This window comes from Nerophis lumbriciformis, linkage group LG17 (genome assembly GCF_033978685.3).
Source record: "Nerophis lumbriciformis linkage group LG17, RoL_Nlum_v2.1, whole genome shotgun sequence".
NCBI lineage: Eukaryota > Metazoa > Chordata > Actinopteri > Syngnathiformes > Syngnathidae > Nerophis > Nerophis lumbriciformis.
Window position 1 is genome coordinate 28,727,837 of NC_084564.2, and position 22,164 is coordinate 28,750,000.

Below are 22,164 nucleotides of genomic sequence, written 5' to 3' on the forward strand. Positions count from 1 at the left end.
ATATATATATATATATATATATATATATATATATATATATATATATATATATATATATATATATATATATATATATATATATATATATATATATGTGTGTATATATATATATATATATATATATATACACACATATATGTATATATATATATATATATATATATATATATATATATATATATATATATGTATATATATATATGTATATATATATATATATATATGTGCATACATATATATATATATATATATATACATGCATATATTTATATATATTAGGGCTGTGAATCTTTGGGTGTCCCACGATTCGATTCAATATCGATTTTTGGGGTCACGATTCGATTCAAAATCGATTTTTTTTTTCAATTCAACACGATTCTTGATTCAAAAACGATTTTTTTCCCGATTCAAAACGATTCTCTATCCATTCAATACATAGAATTTCAGCAGGATCTACCCCAGTCTGCTGACATGCAAGCAGAGTAGTAGATTTTTGTAAAAAGCTTTTATAATTGTAAAGGACAATGTTTTATCAACTGATTGCAATAATGTAAATTTATTTTAACTATTAAATGAACCAAAAATATGACTTAATTTATCTTTGTGAAAATATTGGACACAGTGTGTTGTCAAGCTTATGAGATGCGATGCAAGTGTAAGCCACTGTGACACTATTGTTCTTTTTTTTTTTTTTATAAATGTCTAATGATAATGTCAATGAGGGATTTTTAATCACTGCTATGTTGAAATTGTAACTAATATTAATACTGTTGTTGATAATATTCATTTTTGTTTCATTACTTTTGGTTTGTTCTGTGTCGTGTTTGTGTCTCCTCTCTGCTGTTTATTGCAGTTCTGAGTGTTGCTGGGTCGGTTTTCGTTTTGGAATTGGATTGCATTGTTATGGTATTGCTGTGTATTGTTTTGTTGGATTGATTAATTAAAAAAACAAAATAAATAAATGAATAAATTTTTTTTTTAAATCAAAAAAAAAATTGGATTTAAAAAAAATTAGAATCGATTCTGAATCGCACAATGTGAGAATCGCGTATATATATATATATATATATATATTTATATAAATATATACACTGTATATATATAGAATTTCATGGCTGCAACACAAGCCAAAGTAGTTGGGAAAGGGCATGTTCACCACTGTGTTACATCACCTTTTCTTTTAACAACACTCAATAAAGGATTGGGAACTGAGGAAACTAATTGTTGAAGCTTTGAAAGTGGAATTCTTTCCCATTCTTGTTTAATGTAGAGCTTCAGTCGGTCAACAGTCCGGGGTCTCCGCTGTCGTATTTTACGCTTCATAATGCGCCACACATTTTCAATGGGAGACAGGTCTGGACTGCGGGCGGCACAGGAAAGTACCCGCACTCTTTTTTTACGAAACTACGCTGTTGTAACAAGTGCTGAATGTGGCTTGGCATTGTCTTGCTGAAATAAGCAGGGGCGTCCATGAAAAAGACGACGCTTGGATGGCAGCATATGTTGTTCCAAAACCTGTATGTACCTTTCAGCAATAATGGTGCCTTCACAGATGTGTAAGTTACCCATGCCTTGGGCACTAATGCACCCCCATACCATCACAGATGCTGGCTTTTGAACTTTGCGTCGATAACAGTCTGGATGGTTCGCTTCCCCTTTGGTCCAGATGACACAATGTTGAATATTTCCAAAAATAATTTGAAATGTGGACTCGTCAGACCACAGAACACTTTTCCACTTTGCATGAGTCCATCTTAGATGATCTCGGGCCCAGAGAAGCCGGCGGCGTTTCTGGATGTTGTTGATAAATGGCTTTTGCTTTGCATAGTAGAGCTTTAACTTGCACTTACAGATGTAGCGACATATTTAGTGACAGTGGTTTTCTGAAGTGTTCCTGAGCCCATGTGGTGATATCCTTTAGAGATTGATGTTGGTTTTTGATACAGTGCCGTCTGAGGGATCGAAGTTTGACTATTTGCTCACGCAGTTGTGGACAAAGAGTGTACCTCGCCCCATCCTTTCTTGTGAAAGACTGAGCATTTTTTTGGGAAGCTGTTTTTATACCCAATCATGGCACCCACCTGTTCTCAATTAGCCTGCACACCTGTGGGATGTTCCAAATAAGTGTTTGATGAGCATTCCTCAACTTTATCAGTATTTATTGCCACCTTTCCCAACTTCTTTGTCACGTGGTGCTGGCATCAAATTCTAAAGTTAATGATTATTTGCAAAAAAAAAACATGTTTATCAGTTTGAACATCAAATATGTTGTCTTTGTAGCATATTCAACTGAATATGGGTTGAAAATGATTTGCAAATCATTGTATTCCATTTATATTTACATATAACACAATGGCCGGGCTATATATATATGTATATATATATATATATATATATATATATATATATATATATATATATATATATATATATATATATATATATATATATATATATATATATATAGCCCGGCCATCAGCCACATTTTTTTAACCCAATGCGGCCCCAGGGTCAAAAAGTTTGGGGACCCCCCACTGTGAGCCATAAACATCAAAATTATATCAAATAAAGGTTTGACATATCTCACTTTGCATGTAATAAGTTAATATCAGGTGTTAATAAATGTTGCATTATTGTGTAATTTGCACATGATTTAATTTGTTGAACTCTACCAAAAATGCTAATTTATATACATGTAACGTTTTTTTCCCTCTATGCTACGCATGTGCCTCTTGAGACCTCGCTGTAGGCTTTTTTATGGTCATGTTACCTCTGAACCAAACAAGATTGATGCTAATCCACCTTTTTTATTTCTTTTTTCCAAATAAGAATCGATAAGAGAACCATTAAGGAACTGAATCGTTAGGAACAATCAAAAGTGGAATCGGAACCGGAAAAATCTTATCAATTCCCATCCCTATTTATGACACTGCTTTTTTTCAACCTACATATTTAAATGACAGGAAACAAAATTCTCAAACCTTACAAAAAGTCAAATGGGCCCCCCCTGTGTACAAGATTCCCCCACTTCGGCGCCCCTGTACATACCTGTCCCAGCTCCGAGCCTGAGGCCCCCCAGCAGGTTGCTGACCAGCCTGTCTCGGTCCCAGACTGTGAGCTCCACACAAGCCTCCACCAGATCCATCTCCCGGATGCCGTCGTACACCATGGTGTGGTTAAACACGGGCTCCGTCGTCCTCCTCAGCACACGCGTCTTCTGCCGACTCTTCCTGCTCGTGTCTGGCAGCACGTAGCTTGAAATCACACACAAATAATAAGTACCGTATTCTTTGGACTATAAGGCGCACTTAAAATCCTTTCATTGTCTCAAAACTTGACAATGCGCCTTATAACCCGGTGCGCCTAATGTACGGAATCATTTTGGCTGTGCTTACCGACTTCGAAGCAATTTTATTTGGTACATGGTTGTTAGAATAATTGTATCTAAGTTATCACAAAACGTTGTGTTACATTGAGTTCAGCTCGCCCTGCGAGAGGATAAAAGCTGTCTTTGATTCTACCAAGCAGAAGCCTTGTAAAACTCCACTGTGTACGATGGGAAGCGACATGAAGGCATCGGTTTCTTTCTTCTATTGTAATCCACAGGAAGATTTGATCTTGACCCGAGAGCTACAAAGCGGAGAGGAAGCAGGACCTGACGCAAGCTCCAGGGACCTTTTCTTTGAACTGTTTTACGACCTTTTCTTTGAACTGTATTTTAATCAAAGGTGATGGCTGTTTACGACCCCCCTCCCTTAGAAACAGCCGTTGCCATGTCATCAGGGAAAGTCCAAATAAAAGAGGAGGCGTACAATCTTTCGTCAGAGCGTGGTGACACTGTACAAGGGTACAGGTGTACGCGTTTCTTCTCAATTGAGCCAAATTTTATTCTGTCTCTGTTTAATTCCTTGCTTCTTGTCTTGTTTAATAGATGTCATCAGTGTTTGAACCTGACAATGGTGAAATGATTAGTGTGACCAGTAGATGGCAGTCACACATAAGAGATACGTGTCGACTGCAATATGACTCAAGTAAACAACACCAACCTTTTCTATGTTCCATTGAAAATATAGAACATTACACACGGCGCTCAAAAATCAATCAAAATGTTTTAGTAGGATTTTGGTAAGCTATTAAGCCGCTTGATGGATTGTACTGATCTCCAACATGAGTATTATTATGGTGTGTGTATAAGGAAAGACATATCTGGCGTTTTGTTTTGCCATATTATGCAAAATCAACTTTTCTTACTTTCTAGTACCTGCTGATCTGTATTTGGGATCTGCATAAGTCCTGAAAATGTGCGCGCATCCGCCTTAGTAGTCTGTGCCGACACCATAGTCAATAAGTATTCTTGTTATGGGACATTCATCCTCCGCTCTTGCCATTTCTAATATAAAGTAGTGTAAAGTTCTTACTTACTGTATATCTGTCAGTAAATTCACCATGAAAGCGCTAAAACATACCGGTCGAGTGAGTTTGCATTATTCACCCAAGGAACTTTAGTTATTAGAGAGTTTCGGTCAGACGGTTTTTCAACGGGACACATTTTCGGTGTTGTTATTGTACTAGTGAGCCACGGATGAGGAGACGCTGCTCCGTTATTGACTGAAAAAAAAAATTATAATATGACCCTTTTAATGCGCCTTATAATCCGGTGCGCCTTTTGTATGAAAATAGACCTGACTGGACCCGCTCATTGACAGTGCACCCTAGGGTCCGGAAAATACGGTAACATGAGGCAACAATCTGCTTTATATCTTGTCCAATTGCCCTGCGTACCACTTGACGTATGGGTCCATGGTGGCTCTGATTAAAGGCAGGTTCTTGCATTCTTTCACCCAAATGTGAATCTCTCCTGTGGTTAGACCTTCCTTAGACACACCTTAGAGGGAGACACAGCCCACACACAAAAAAGATGAACTTAATGAACTTTGCCAAATTGTTTTGGAGAATTCTTTGTGTGCAAGACAATGACAACCTGCATCGACGTTGACCTTCGGCACGTAGCGTACGGCAAGTCTCATCTCCCCTCGACCACTTGATGGCGTCAAAAAGGGTGTTGTAGTCTAAAAAAAAAAAAAAAGAATTAGACAAAATGGGACAATCAAAGTTTATTTCTATAGCCAAACCACAACGACGTCCCCTGATCTGAAACCCACATCCGGGCAAGGAGAATCTCCAAAAGCTCAAAATGGGTAAAAGAAGAAATCTTGGAAGGGGACCCCCTGCAGTGGATGCCAAGTTGGTACATTTAATGAATTATTCATGATAACCATCAGACTGTAAAATGCATATGTTCCTTTTTGACTGTACTTAAATGTATAATGTATTTATATTATTCACATGTGAATAATGCTGTATAATAGACTGTATTTATATTATTCACATGTGAATAATGCTGTATAATAGACTGTATTTATATTATTCACATGTGAATAATGCTGTATAATAGACTGTATTTATGTTATTCACATGTGAATAATGCCGTACAATAGACTGTATTCATGTTATTCACATGTGAATAATGCCGTACAATAGACTGTATTCATGTTATTCACATGTGAATAATGCCGTACAATAGACTGTATTTATGTTATTCACATGTGAATAATGCCGTACAATAGACTGTATTTATGTTATTCACATGTGAATAATGCCTTATAATTGACTGTATTTATGTTATTCACATGTGAATAATGCTGTATAATAGACTGTATTTATGTTATTCACATGTGAATAATTCCGTATAATAGACTGTATTTATGTTATTCACATGTGAATAATGCCGTATAATAGACTGTATTTATATTTTTCACATGTGAATGATGCCGTATAATAGACTGTATTTATGTTATTCACATGTGAATAATGCTATATAATAGACTGTATTTATGTTATTCACATGTAAATAATACCGTATAATAGACTGTATTTATGTTATTCACATATGAATAATGCCGTATAATAGACTGTATTTATATTATTCACATGTGAATAATGCCGTATAATAGACTGTATTCATGTTATTCACATGTGAATAATGCCGTACAATAGACTGTATTCATGTTATTCATATAAAGTAAAAAGTTAAAGTACCAATGATTGTCACACACACACTAGATGTGGCGAAATTATTCTCTGCATTTGACCCATCACCCTTGATCACCCCCTGGGAGGTGAGGGGAGCAGTGGGCTGCAGCGGTGGCCGCGCCCGGGAATCATTTTTGGTGATTTAACCCCCAATTCCAACCCTTGATGCTGAGTGCCAAGCAGGGAGGTAATGGGTCCCATTTTTATAGTCTTTGGTATGACTCGGCCGGGGTTTGAACTCACAACCTACCGATCTCAGGGCGGACACTCTAACCACTAGGCCACTGAGTAGTATGTGAATAATGCCGTACAATAGACTGTATTTATGTTATTCACATGTGAATAATGCCTTATAATAGACTGTATTTATGTTATTCACATGTGAATAATGCTGTATAATAGACTGTATTTATGTTATTCACATGTGAATAATTCCGTATAATAGACTGTATTTATGTTATTCACATGTGAATAATGCCGTATAATAGACTGTATTTATATTTTTCACATGTGAATGATGCCGTATAATAGACTGTATTTATGTTATTCACATGTGAATAATGCTGTATAATAGACTGTATTTATGTTATTCACATGTAAATAATACCGTATAATAGACTGTATTTATGTTATTCACATGTGAATAATGCCGTATAATAGACTGTATTTATATTATTCACATGTGAATAATGCCGTATAATAGACTGTATTCATGTTATTCACATGTGAATAATGCCGTACAATAGACTGTATTCATGTTATTCATATGTGAATAATGCCGTACAATAGACTGTATTCATGTTATTCACATGTGAATAATGCCGTACAATAGACTGTATTCATGTTATTCACATGTGAATAATGCCGTATAATAGACTGTATTTATGTAATTCACATGTGAATAATGCCGTATAATAGACTGTATTTATGTTATTCACATGTGAATAATGCCGTATAATAGACTGTATTCATGTTATTTACATGTAAATAATGCCGTATAATAGACTGTATTTATGTTATTCACATGTGAATAATGCTGTATAATAGACTGTATTTATGTTATTCACATGTGAATAATGCCGTATAATAGACTGTATTTATATTATTCACATGTGAATAATGCTGTATAATAGACTGTATTCATGTTATTCACATGTGAATAATGCCATATAATAGACTGTATTTATGTTATTCACATGTGAATAATGCCGTATAATAGACTGTATTTATGTTATTCACATGTGAATAATGCCGTATAATAGACTGCATTTATGTTATTCACATGTGAATAATGCCGTATAATAGACTGTATTTATGTTATTCACATGTGAATAATGCTGTATAATATATATATAATAATGTAATATAATACTGTATTTATATTACTCACATGTAAAAAATACCTAAGTGTTTATCGTCTATTGTGAGCAAACTGTGGTGCTGAATTTCCCCCAGGGAACAATAATGTACTTTCTATTTTATTCTATTTTATGATATTGTGAGAAACGGTCTGTTCCAGCGTCAAGATGTCACATCATAATGCTTTCATTCACAGTATAAGCAACGTTTCAAGGAAAATTTGAACTGGAGGGGTCCCCATACAACTTTGTCACTTCTGATACGAACCCGATATTGGAACCTCTAGTAGTGGCCAATACAGATTTACAGAAATCATAGTACATACTTTTCTTATTTTGGAGTGTGCAATGTTAAAAAAAGCTTGATCTAGTGAAATTAGTTTTTAAAAAGTCAGCAATGGTAGGTATTAAAAAAATACACTAACCTTAAGGCATTCAAATAACTATGTTTATATTTTGTAGAAAAGTTTTGTTCAAATGAAATTACTCAGAAAAGAACGGTAGGTATGACAACACTAACCTTATGACAGATTTATGCTTTTACACTGGAGTTCTAATTTGTATTTTGATGGATGGATGGATGGATGGTGACACCAAGTGGACACACAAAATGGATAATAATAAGCTCATGACACAGTAAGTTGAATGATGCGGACACGTTTGTTACTGGATACTTTCTAATGAGCTTCTCTTGTGGAGACTTTGTATGCGTAAGTAATATACAACTATATATATTTGATACTTGTTTGTATTGACAAATGTTTTAGACTGCAATATTGTACAATTAAGGACACTTATTACGTAAGATGTTGTGTAGCTGCTAGCTCCTAGTAGTCTATAGCTTTCCATGTTTACCTTTTGTAAGTGACTTCACTAAAAAAACAAGAACAGATCTAACTTTGTGCGCTCATTGGAGGACTTTTAGATGTTAACAATCTGTCCAGCTTTGCACTTGTAAACACGCTGCAGGACTGCTTTTATTGAAGCTTATTGAAGCAGATTTTAGACGATATCATCTGATACTTGTTTTTTTTCTTTTTCTGGTATCAGATTGATATTTCATATCCACACAGGGTCGGGTTATTCCTAACTTTAACACGCTTATTAACTCATACAAGCATAAAAATAAGTATATCCTACAGAAAAACTAAATTAAAGCGTTAACTGACTTTGATGACGAGTCCTGCAAAAAAAAAACAACAACAAAAAAAAAAACAGGATTCTTTATTTACTTTAGAAGTTCAAATTCCTGTTTAGAAAAAGCATCCATTTGAGTAAGTCAAGCAAGATTTTAAGATTTTATTCTAACATTTGGATTTTTCTTTGATTTTGTTGTGATGTGCACCACGTAAGTGAACCAGTGATGGCATTGTGGAAAAATGCGATGAATAGTTAATTATTTCAAAGTAGGAACATAGTGCAGTATACAGGTCTCTGTCCTGGCTGCTCAGAACAATATGTATAAAACGGCAGTGAGTTGACTTCAATAATACAAGAAGCACCAAAGTCAGCTGCTTATTCCCACACAAACCGACTCATTTATTTCCGTCACGAGTAATCATAGCACAGGTAGGACATACTTTATTGTTTTTAGTTGTGACGGGCCAATTGATAATAAAGCATCAATGCATTATGAAACATAAGCCCTTGAAGCCCTTGAAGCCTCGATGTGTGTGTCAGGCCAAAAGTTTGGACACACTTTCTCATTTCAATGTGTTTTCTTTATTTTCATGACTATTTACATTGTAGATTGTCACTGAAGGCATCAAAACTATGACAACTGTGAAGTGAAAACCATTTCAGGTGACTACCTCTTGAAGCTCATGGAGAGAATGCCTAGAGTGTGCAAAGCAGTAACCAGAGGAAAGGGTGGCTATTTTGAAGAAACTAGAGTATAAAACATGTTTTCAGTTTGTGGAGGGAGATGGGGCCAGCGCTGTCTGCAGGAGCAAAGGTCACCGCCTCTGTCCATGGTGCTGAGGACAGAGCACCAACAGATGGGGCGTGGCAGTGCTGATGGCGAGACACAGCTTGCAGGTGATTCGATTTCACAGGTTGTACGTGTTAATCTAATCATCTGTTGTCTTTAACAGTAAGCGTTCTACTGGAGAGAAAACTTTTGTTGAAACATTATTATTAAAACCTTGTGAAAACCTGTACGCTTGGCTCCTGTGCCGTGTCTGACAGTGGGACTGCGAGCACGTAACTTCCACACAGTTATTTCACCTTTTTTTTTTAAGTACATAACTCCACATGTGTTCATTCATAGTTTTGATGTGACAATCTACAATGTAAATAGTCATGAAAATAAAGAAAACACATTGAATGTGTCCAAACTTTTGGCCTGTACCGTATGTCACAATGGACACGTAATCGACATCACTATAAAATGTGTTCGATAAAATGTTCGATAAGTAAATTATTTTTTGGTCGGAGGAAACCGGAAAGAATGAAGAAAGGTTGGTTGCATGACAAAGGCACTCATGGTCTGGCAACCAAGTAAAACAGGAAGTGGTCAGTGAGCAACGGGAGCGACACGCTAAACAGCCAATCGCGTAACAATATCAACGGTCAAATAAATAAATAATATAAATAAATGATAAATGAATTATACTTGTATTGCGTTGACATTTACGCGTCCTGTGATTGGATACTCACCGGTTTGAGCCGCGGCGGTGCTATGCAGATTAGCAGAGCCACACCCGGGACCGTTAGCGGATTAATTTAAATTATCTACTTTTTTTAACCCGCAATGGCCGAAGGAGGGCAACAAGTTGATTAGGTGGCAGATATATTTTTGCAAGGCCATTTTCAAGAAGGATATTTAAAGAGAAACTACATCTTGTGAGACCATGTCGGCCAACCCTGGAAGCTGGCTCAGCTGTCCCGGCGATGAAATGGGGAAATGCTCGCCACTTGAATCAACCGACGACGAGCGGCACCACTGGCTTATACGGCGTCGAATGGGTGCTACAAATTGGGAGTTCAAATATTAGATGTCTTAATTTTTTTCACGTTTAATATGTTTTTTGCCATTTTAGTTTTGACAGTACCACATAAGATATGTTTTAATTGCTGATGCGGGTTTATTGATTTTTAAATGCGCCAGAAAATAACCCGTTTTGTACACTGTTGATGAGGTTCAATGACCAGTAGTGCGTAAATGGGGTCCTTGTCAGAATAATTGTACTTTGTATCTAAGTTATCACAAAACTTTGTGTTTCAATGAGTTCCCGGCGAGCAGACAAAAGCTGTCTTTGATCTTCTAAATCAAACGGCTTGTAAAACTCCACTGTGTAGGATGGGAAGCGACATGAAGGTGTCAGTTTCTTTGAGCTATTGTAATCCACAGGAATATTTTGTCTTGACCCGAGATCTACAAAGCGGAGAGGAAGCAGGCCCTGACCCCCCTCCAGGCACCTTTTCTTTGAACTGTTTTGTAACCAAAGGCGACGGCTGTTTACGACCCCCCTTCCTTTAGAAACAGCTGTTGCCATGTAATCAGGGAAAGTTCAAACAAAAGAGGAGGCATACAATCTTTCGTCAGAGCGTGGTGGAACACTGTACAAGGGTACAGGTCTACGTATTTCTCCTCATTGAGCCAAATGGAATTATGTCTCTGTTTAATTCCTTGCTTCTTTGTCTGTTTAATAGATGTCATCAGTGTTTGAATCTGACAGTCCTGTATAATATTTCTCCAGCAATGGTCATGTGGTGACATCAATTACGGTATTTTAAAAGGTAATCATTGAAGTCGCACATCACTGAAGGCCTAGGTAGGAAACCCATTATCTAAGTTACATTTAAACCAGTATGGGTGGCACTGGGAGCAGGTGGGAAAAGTATCTTGCCCAAGGACACAACGGCAGTGACTAGGATGGCGGAAGCGGGGATCCAACCTGGAACCCTCAAGTTGCTGGCACGGCTGCTCTACCAGGCGAGCCACACCGTTGTTGTCACGATAGTCCATGACACAAGTGTCCAACACATCCTTTATGTGGCCCGCAAAATCCTGGAAATGTGTGTCAATAAGGCATAATGTGTTTCAATGTTGACATAAAAAAATGGTGCCACATGCCAACGCAGTTCTTCTTAACGAAATAGTTTAGTCATTGAAACCCTTTTCTTATGTTAATCATACAATAATAGCTTAACTTTAATATCTGCTTGTCACCTTGACTTATGATTGCAATTTTCAATAAGTTGTAAGCATACAATATGATAATAGTTAAATATCAGGTGATGTACTGTAATGCATGTATATGGTTTTACAAGTGACCTTTGAGGTGAGCCGTTGCTGCCATAAAAATGAGTTTGGCACTCCTCGCTGACAACACACAACGTGTTAAGTGGGGTGTAGTTACTTTGCAAAGTTAGTGCCCTCTGGGCAGCCTTGTGAAGGTTGCAAACAGCCCCTTAAACTTATTTTTACACTTATTTATTAATATTATTTACATGTTATTAAGTTGTTTATTTTCTATTGGTCCATATTATAATATAATAATCAGCTGTGTTTGAGTGTGTGAGTGTCCTACCCTGTTTTTCAAGGCTAAGTAGTTCATCTGGGTGTGGTCGAAGTTCCATTTGGAGAGGTCGACGTCCACCTCCCCCAAGAAGCTGTTTCTACCAAATGTGTCGTTATGCCAAACGGAGAGAACAAGCGTCTGCGTCCTGAGATAATCCATGTCTACTCGATACTGGAGACACATGGGATATATAAAAAAAATATTAATGTGTGTATGTGTGTGTGTGTGTGTGTGTAGCCTTGCATTTTGATGCAACATCTGTGTAGATTTACCCTGAGGATCTCATTGAAAGTCGGATTAAGTGTCTTTTTCTTCACGGATGTTTTCTTCTTTCCCAGACGAACTTTGTCAGGGACAAGGTAGCTTTTGACGTAGCTAGGAAAATGAGACAAACTAAATTAGGGGTGAGCCAAAATTATTTGGAACACAATTAACCCTTGTGTAATGTTCATATTGTTGTTACTCAGCCAGCGCTTGTGGGTCTGATGGACCCGTTGCATTTTGTGGCTTTTAATGCCTCACAATCAAACACTTTTTTGTTAAAAATACTGAACAGATGTTTACCTTATCCCAATTAACGTCTGTTCAGTATTTTAACATAAAAGAGTTTGATTGTGAGGCATTAAAAGCCACAAAATGCAACGGGTCCATCAGACCCACAAACACTGGCTGAGTAACAACAATATGAACGTTGCACAGAAAATTTCTCTGCCAGTTTCTGCATCCCACAGGGATTCTTCTTTTGTGTTTCTGCACCTGCGGTTCCCACACAAAGTTGCAACATTGTTTGTCAACACTGTCTGCTCTCATTTTCTCGCACATTTGACCTTCTGATGTTCTGTGTACCTACACTCTGTCCTCCTCCTGTCTAGGCCTGCTGTGTGTGTGTGTGGCACACAGAACATCAAGTCTTAAAGGGGAACATTATCACCAGAGCTATGTAAGCGTCAATATATACCTTGATGTTGCAGAAAAAAGACCATATATTTTTTTAACCGATTTCTGAACTCTAAATGGGTGAATTTTGGCGAATTAAACGCCTTTCTATTATTCGCTCTCAGAGCGATGACGTCACAACGTGACGTCACATCGGGAAGCAATCCGCCATTTTCTCACTTTCGTCGGTGTGTTGTCGGAGGGTGTAACAACATGAACAGGGATGGATTCAAGTTGCACCAGTGGCCCAAAGATGCGAAAGTGGCAAGAAATTGGACGACATTTGTTCAAAATACGAGGCTGTGGGGAAAGCCGACGAAATGGTCAGTCGTTTGTTCCGCACACTTTACCGACGAAAGCTATGCTACGACAGAGATGGCAAGAATGTGTGGATATCCTGCGACACTCAAAGCAGATGCATTTCCAACGATAAAGTCAAAGAAATCTGCCGCCAGACCCCCATTGAATCTGCCGGAGTGTGTGAGCTATTCAGGGACAAAGGACCTCGGTAGCACGGCAAGCAATGGCGGCAGTTTGTTCCCACAGACGAGCGAGCTAAACCCCCTGGATGTCTTGGCTCACACCGTCCCTTATGCCACCGAAGATGATCAAGAGAAGAATATCGACCCTAGCTTCCCTGGCCTGCTGACATCAACTCCAAAACTGGACAGATCAGCTTTCAGGAAAAGAGAGCAGATGAGGGTATGTCTACAGAATATATCAATTGATGAAAACTTTATTCATTACTCGCGGTTTTACGTAAATTATTATACATAAACTGTGTTTACCAATAATTTAGCTTAAAAACATTTATTTTTTTCAATCATTCGAGTACATTCGGGTAGTCTTGTATAATGCAGTATTTTGTGTCTATTATGTACGGTTAACCTGGGTGCTGAAATCGTGGAAAAATATATGTTCTTAGCGCGCCTGAAATGGGCTGTCTGCACTCTCAGAGTGCATGTTGTTGCCAAATGTATTTCATATGCTGTAAACCTAGTTCATAGTTGTTAGTAATTATCTTATCAGACAGTGTTAAGCCGCTGAAATCCGAGTCTGAATCCGAGCTAATGTCGCTATACCTTGCTGTTTGTTTGTATTGGCATCACTGTGTGACGTCACAGGAAAATGGACGGGTGTATATAACGATGGTTAAAATCAGGCACTTTGAAGCTTTTTTTAGGGATATTGCGTGATGGGTAAAATTTTGAAAAAAACTTCGAAAAATAAAATAAGCCACTGGGAACTGATTTTTAATGCTTTTAACCCTTCTGAAATTGTGATAATGTTCCCCTTTAAATCAAATCAAATCAACTTTAAGACTTGTGGCACTCGAACCCGGGTGTGATTTTTGAACATTTTACCGACTTTTCTCACATTTCTCCCCGCCTTTCCGTGGGACTTTGCTGGGCGCATTTTGGACATTTTGGGCAACCCGGCCGGCGGTGGGACTTGTCGGACTCGAACCTGGGTAGGTATTTTGAACATTTTTGGGACTTTTGCCGACTTTTCCAACTTTAATCCCCCCTCCCCGTTGGACTCGGCTGGGTGTGTTATGGACATTTTGGGCATCCCGGGACTTGCGCGGCCATACATAAGATTTTATGTTAGAGTGTTTTGACTTTTAAGGGTTTTGGTCCTAAATGATCTCAGTAAGATATTACAGCTTGTTGCTGAGATTTGATGACCTATATTGAGTAAAACATGCTTGAAACTAGAATATCAACTGTTGCAAAGCTGTGTCATCAACACTCACAAGTATAAAACTGCTTTTTTAAAGTAATAATTTTAATTTTAATTTCAAGCATGAAATAATAAATCATGACTTTGACACAATTGTGTCTCATAATTAAAACAGATGACAGCCAAATGGACTTTGCTGATTTAATTTCAATGAAACAATAGAAAATACGTACTCATATAGTAGTACAGTTGTTATTAGTGAGAATATACTTATTTTAAGGTATTTTTGGGTTCATTGAGGTTAGCTAATTTTACTTGTTTTGGAAAGTCTTGACAAGCCAAATTTTCTTGTTTAATTGGCAGATCATTTTGCTTAGTTCAAATAAAATACCCTTAATTTTTGTATTTTTTTTCTTGTTTTTGAAGACTGACTTTTTTTCAGTGTAGTAAATGCAAATACAAATCATAGTACATACTTTTCTTATTTTGTAGTGTGGAATGTTAGAAAAAGCTTGATTTAGTGAAATTAGTTGGCAGGTATTAAAAAAACTCTAACCTTAGCATTTTTAGAGTGAAATGCTAGAAAAGTTGTGTTCAAGTGAAATTACTCAGAAAAGAACGGTAGGTATGAAAACACTAACCTTATCTGGACAAATGCACTCTTAACACACCTCAGACCATTTAAAAACCGACAATTATAAGACATGAGAGGATTGGGTGTTTGCTGTCTTTGATCGAGAGGGTGAACATTGTGACAAAAGGGGGAGTCCATTTAGCCACCAACTGTTATTTTTTTTCAAGCTCCAATACTCACGGGTCTGAGCGTCCTCTCTTGGTGTCGACGGGCGCCAAGTCTTGGCACTGAGCCACAAAGATGTGGAACTCATTGAGCTTGTTCACGTAGTTGATGGAGAACTGGATGTTCCCTTGAATCTCCACATTGCCAAAGTCGCTGCTGTCCATGGTCATCACGCTTCCGCTCAACTTCTAGTGAAAGGCAATGCGATTGAGCTCATGATGCTCATGATTATGATGGTTGATTTTGTATTAGTTAGTGTTAAGCAAGTGGTTAATAAACAGAATCATGCAGCGTGGGTTGACGTACAGACGACAGTGAGGCCATGTCAAAGAAGTCCAGTATGTGTCTTCCTGGGAGAAAAACGTCCTCATAGACATTGTTGTCATCCTTCAACATACAGTAAACGTCATGCAGGGGAGAAGACATGCTGTGGTCGACAGTGCAATGGCATCAAGACACCGAAATATGTACCTCTTTCTGCAAGAATGAAGGAACTGATTTGCTTATTTTCTTCAGGCTCACTGGATTAGAGGACAAGGTTGAGGATGGGGATGGCATGGTCACTAAACCATTGTAAAAGCACAAAATGAACAAAAATCCAACACATACATATTCATAATGACATGACTTGGAGATAGTTACCATCATTGGTCCGTCTCAGGTCAAATGTTGGATCTTGTCTTCTCGCTTGCCCTAGAAGATCCAAGTCGTCATTAAAAATTATTCCATCCATCCATCCATCCATCTTCTTCCGCTTATCCGAGGTCGGGTCGCGGAGGCAGCAGCCTAAGCAGGGAAGCCCAAACTTCCCTCTCCCCAGCCACTTCGTCCAGCTCCTCCCGGGGGATCCCAAGGCGTTCCCAGGCCAGCCGGGAGAGATAGTCTTCCCAACGTGTCCTTGGTCTTCCCCGTGGCCTCTTACCGGGTGAACGTGCCCGAAACACCTCCCTGGGAGGCGTTCGGGTGGCATCCTGACCAGATGCCCGAACCACCTCATCTGGCTCCTCTCCATGTGGAGGAGCAGCGGCTTTACTTTGAGCTCCTCCCGGATGACAGAGCTTCTCACCCTATCTCTAAGGGAGAGCCCCGCCACCCGGCGGAGGAAACTCATTTCGGCCGCTTGTACCCGTGATCTTGTCCTAAAAATTATTCACGGAAAAAAAGGTAAGGGTTCGGAGGTGATGCTCACTTGGTGACAGGGAGGCTGTGAGGTCCTCCATGCTTTTAGCCAGATGTCTAGGTCGGGCTTCTGCTCGCCGTAATGCTTTCCTGACAGGATTTTCGTCATCCTCATCATCTTCTCCTAACAATTGAGAAAAAAACAGACATCATAATAATTGTATAAAGTACAACCATTGCATCGGTTGTTATGAACAGTGACACATTTCATGCTTCAGCTTGAGTGATTAATCACACAATTTTATCGCATCAATCAGGTAGAAACGCAGATTAATCACACATTTGTTTTGAGCGCACATGCTCCCTAACAGCGGACGGTTACCTGAAAGGCGGAGCAGGTTGTTGTACAGTCAGTGATCAGGTCAATACATACGTCAGTGCAAAGCTGAGTTTGGAAAATCGGACTCAAATTTCACTTCAAAATAAACCCAGGCGGTACTTTAGATACAACTGTTAGGAAGTTCTGAACAAATAAATGACGTCCGTTGAAGTAAAAAATGCTCCTGTATGACATTCTGAAAATAAAATTGTAATTGCGTCAAAAATATTGTGGGGTTCTTCTAAAATAATTCAAATTATGCATGCAATTTACTGGGATTAATCGCAATTAATCAAAACACCAAAGTGTGATTAATCTGAATTAAAAATGTAATTGCTTGACGGCACTGGTTTAAATATAATTTTAATGGAATCAAAGAAACTGCGAATGTTCTGTTTTTCATGTTATTGTTTTATTGAGCAGTTACATGCCGGCAAGAAGTCATATTGGAGGTCTGTATGGTTGTAGCGCCACTTACCGACGTCATGCTGTACTTATTTAGCAGACTGTAGTAGTAGACTAGTGAAGACTGAATCAACAGTGCCTCTGCTGGTTGCAGTCAAGTAATACAGTTGCCTCGATTGCTTTAAGATGTGAATAATAAACTATCAATTCCCACCAGGCAAACGTTGCCAAAGGATACAGTGAAAGAAGCAATTTGTTAGCATTACTGGTGTAGTACCGAAAGTTACAACTTTCTCCGCCTACAAACCAAACATGGGCAAAAGGAAATTATTGACAAAGACTAATCTCGGCAAATAAATGTTAACACAGACACGGAACAATGTCACGGATACAGCGGAGTGTCAATATTATTAACACTAGCCTACACCAACAAGTATCCTTGGTGGACGGAAAACATAAGAGAGAGGCATAGCAATTGATTAGCAGTTGAACAACGTCTCTCAAATATAAGCACCGTGAGGAGCCCAGAGGAGCATTTATTTTCATTTATACAAGATTACAGGGTTCCTCACTAGAAAGCCTTATATTGAACCCACTACCTGCCAGATGTGTGTATCAGAGTGGCTGGACACTCTCTTGTGACACAAGGGACAAATATATAAATTCTGTCTAGAGAATTAAGTATTAATTTTATTAATTTAACAGTGATCTGTGATGAAAATCTTTTAATTTTACACATTTTCCGAGAACATTTCTGAAATGTTGAAATGCAAATGGTGACAGGTATGACAAGTTGAGATACATCCATGCAGACCTCCACTATGGCAACTCCTAACAGCAGCATTATATTGATCAACACGACATTGGCATGGAAACAGGAATTCAGAAAGAGATTCTCCCATCCTATTAAAATTGTTATTCAGTAATTTAACAACTGATTGTTAATTTTTCCCGTAATCGATCAAAGACATTTGGTCAATTGCGCATCCCTAGTACTTACGGCTGGAAGTGTTTCTTGAGTTGGACCAGGATTCAGACGTGCTGCTTACAGATGATTCCGGATCAGCGTCTAAACTGCTGTGCTTTGCCCAAAGGTGATGTGGACTCCTTTTGGTACTCCTCTTGAAGCCTCTCGCCCCTGAGCCCACAGGGGTGCTGGTCTTCACAGACCCACCAAAGGCCTCAAAAACTTCTTCTTTGGAGGTGGAGTGGGCACTTGGCTCATTGGCCATCCCTAAGTAATGGCTGTAGTCTTGGGGTATAAAGGCCCTGGCAAGGGGAGTATCAGATGCCTCTGAGGCATGCCTTTTGTTCTGATCGCTACACTGCTTTCTGCTGTGGGAGTGAACAGGGCTTACATCTATCTTCAGCTGACTATAACTTGGTGGTTCTGGATCAATAAGAGTGAACATGCTGGTGGCTCGACGCATAGACCTGCCTTGACTGCTGGAATGGCTGAAGCTGTCTTTGCGTCTCTTTGGAGAACGAACCTCCTTTGTTGGAGTTGTAGGTGTTTTTGTGGCTTTCTCCTCTCTGCCCACAATCTTTTTGGGTTCTTTTGAGGCACTGGACTTGGCTACCTGATGACTGGAAAAGTTGTTTTTGGCATCGTTAACTGCTATTGAGCCAGAGCCAACCTCTCTATCATGAGATGTTTTAGTAGGAGATAAGTGGCATGACTCTGGCTCTTGAGATGTATGCTGAAAAATCTGATGTTTTTTGGGGCTTTGTATCCTGTCAACAGACTTGGAATCAGTTGTGGCATCATCCCAGAACTCCAGTAAACTGTTAAAGTGTTCTCTGCTGGCACCAAGTGTCGGGGACATTTTTTCTAACCTCGGATTCAAATGGTTTCTTTGACAATCTTCTTCATCGCTGCCTGAATTGTTGCATATGGCCCGCAAGTCATACTCTGATTTTGTGAATCTTTTATTCAGCTTTGCACCCCGAACTGCATTAGGTTTACTATCACGGACCACAGGCTTGGTTCTCTCCTGCTCCCAGAAAGATTTGAGCTGCTTGATCTTGTCTGCGGTGCTTTCTTCCTGGACATAGTTTTGTCTTTCCGAATGAGGACTATCTGCTTGGTCATTTTTTCTGGGAGATATGATCGATTGAGCACTTTGATCCTTGTCGTGTCTATCTGTCAAGTCTTTACCTAAACTGTTTTGGGTTTTACTGAAGGTTTCGACAATGTTCGCATGTGTCTTTAAGTCTGTAGACTGTATGGTTCCTGACAGGTCTTCTTCCGTTGCACAATCTCTTGACTGGGAACTGGTGTCCACTTGTGGATTTGTTTTGACTGAAGTGAGCCTCTTTGACTCTAGATTGGATCTCAGAGGCGGTTGTGGTGCTATTCGCTTGACACGGTTATCAATGTGTGTGTCTACCTCCTTTTCATTTTGGTTGGTTTCTGAATGTTCCAGCTCACCAGCATCCACTCCATTTTTGGCGTAGGTTACCTGCCCCGTAAAGATTCCAAGTTTTTCCGTCTCCATTGTATCTCTCAAGATCATGGAAGTTATGTTGTTTGGGTATATAGTGTTAATTTTTTTGTGTGTTTGGCCTTCGTATTCCTTTTTCACCAAACCATCTCCAGCATCCTTCGACACCTCATCCTCTTGTCTTTGCGACAAAAGTATCTCCGTTTCAATTGATTCTTTCTGCAAAAAACTTCTGGCACCTTCTGTATCTTTCTTTATTAACACGTCTAACTCATTGTTTCTGTCAGGGGGATTCTTTGAGACTTCAGGCCTGTCTTCCGTACTCAGCCAGTCGCTGCTGTCTGTGCTGCGGTTGAACCAGTCCAGCACTTTTGCGATGGAGTTTTCATCATTGCCAGTAGGACTGGAGGTCTGCGTGGTCAACTTGAAAACATGTTTCTGATGGGATCTCTTTGGCATTTTCTGCTCGGACGACTCAATGTAGTTGATATCATATGATATTGGAGGATCGCCACCTAAAATGTTGTGCAGTGTCAGGTAAAATATAGTAGAAAGTTACCAATTATATATCCACCAAATATCTATACTGCTGTACAGGGCTCAGGCTGAACCGTGTCCCAGCTGACATTGAGTGAGAGGATGGGTACATTTGGACTGAACCTAACCCTGGATTGTAATGAACCTGCATGCATTTTCTTTAAATATTGAAGACAATTGATTTAATTTGAATTCAATGACCCTGGAACAGGTGCGGGCGCCTAGAATCAAAGGCAGTAATAGCCACCTTGGGTTCAGGACTTCCCTGCAGTCAGCATGGGAACAGTTCTTTTTTTCATAGCTGTGAATGTGAGTGTGAATGGTTTGTCTCAATGTGCCCCGTTACTGACTGGCAACCAGTTCAGGGTTTACAGCCTCTTACCCAAAATCAGCTGGGATAGGCTCCTCTCAAACAAGACAAAAAGTAGAAAATGGAAGAATAGATGGCATCTGGAGTCCAAAAGAAATGCAATTACAGGAAGTCTTAAATGTGTTCTTGTAAACATACCTACAATACTTTGAGCTAAACTCCACACGGGTTCCTCTGTTGCTGTCAAGACCCTGCCTCCAGTATCTGGATGCAGGACACTACTTCCTGTGGTGCGGTCGGAATGATCTCTTTGGGTTATATTGGTTTTGGTCATCTCTGCGTTTTTTCTGTCGAGTGACTCGCCACCTCTTGGAAATGTTCTGAAAGGGTACATGGCGTGTAAGGCTATTTCCAAGCAACATAGGCTGCTATAAGATCTAACCATGAGACAATTTCAGCCACTAAGAAGTCTGAAGAAAGTAATTTAAAGAAAAGGCTTCTCTGAGCTTTGCACTCACCTGTCAATAGTTAGAAAAGATAGCTTTTTGTCTCCCTCTGGTGTCCATAGACTGGAATGAGAAAAAACTTGAGACACGTCACACTTGGACTGCTGGGAGATCCCATTAGAATGGAACGGTAGGGCGGACACCGTGGCTTCATTTTTTTGACCCCTCAAGTTGGACTGGTTGGAGCTTCCACTCGAACTCTGCCAGGGGCTCTTTCTCGGGGCAGGGACGACCCCCAGTGATCCCACCCGAGAGTCCAAGGCTACACCACTGCTGTCTGACTGTCTGGTGTTCTGTTTTGGTACAAATGTCCTCCTTTTGGGCACAGGTTTGTACCCTGCAAAGGAGCCATCTGATGTGGTGGAGGTGTCCGAGGTGTGACTGCTCCCACCTGGTTGTCGATACTTCAGGGAGGAGGCGGACTCTGCGGGGTCAGTAAAATACCATATTGGTAAACTTATACTTATTACCACTTTACTCCAACTGGTTGCCGCCTGCCAAATCTGGTCCTTAAATGTCATCAAACCAGCCTGCATGTTCACTTCAAACTTTGAAGAGACAATTGCTTTTGCAGCAATTCCTAAAAACAACAGAAAACTAAGCCATATAAAAAGATCTTTGACTAGAATACGTGGCAGGTAAAGTCTAAAACCAGTTGTCATATATAAGATCTTTGATAAGCATTATTGTAGAACCTTAAAAACAGAAAAGTCCTTATGTTATGTATAGGATCTTTGACTACATTTACACTGCAGGCCAAAGTAGACCAAGTCCGATTGTTTCGAAATTCGATTTTTTCGAAATTCCATTTTTTACAGCTGACTGTTTAGATTACAAGTGTAATGTGATCTTTATTAGACTCCAGTATAAAATGCGCACAGACCTCAATATGGCCCAAAAGTCACTTTAATGCGCAGTTCTATAAAGTGAAACCAAATTAAGTTGACTGGATTCCGCAAATGAACAAGGAATTTGCTACTACTACTACAACATAAAATACATGTCGCAACACCTTAAAAATTAGTTTTTTTTATGTGAAAATAAATCAAAGTAATACAATATATGAATG

At 39.1% G+C, this 22,164-nt stretch overlaps 1 protein-coding gene across 3 annotated transcripts in view; it reads right to left on the minus strand.

Annotated features, from left to right (window-relative positions):
- The window catches only part of LOC133614777 (uncharacterized), a 56,656-nt gene that overhangs the window by 9,922 nt on the left and 24,570 nt on the right, over positions 1–22,164 (minus strand). For all 3 annotated transcript variants that reach the window (XM_061973011.1, XM_061973012.2, XM_061973010.2), the window contains exons 7-19: positions 21,108–21,519; positions 20,788–20,969; positions 18,299–20,257; positions 16,585–16,698; positions 16,038–16,088; positions 15,867–15,958; positions 15,702–15,782; positions 15,411–15,583; positions 12,250–12,352; positions 11,987–12,148; positions 4,982–5,069; positions 4,783–4,885; positions 3,049–3,254 (exon numbers count right to left, since the gene is read on the minus strand). In XM_061973011.1, coding sequence (XP_061828995.1) covers positions 3,049–3,254; positions 4,783–4,885; positions 4,982–5,069; positions 11,987–12,148; positions 12,250–12,352; positions 15,411–15,583; positions 15,702–15,782; positions 15,867–15,958; positions 16,038–16,088; positions 16,585–16,698; positions 18,299–20,257; positions 20,788–20,969; positions 21,108–21,519 — 3,726 coding nt within the window. The remainder of the gene's footprint in view (positions 1–3,048; positions 3,255–4,782; positions 4,886–4,981; positions 5,070–11,986; positions 12,149–12,249; positions 12,353–15,410; positions 15,584–15,701; positions 15,783–15,866; positions 15,959–16,037; positions 16,089–16,584; positions 16,699–18,298; positions 20,258–20,787; positions 20,970–21,107; positions 21,520–22,164) is intronic.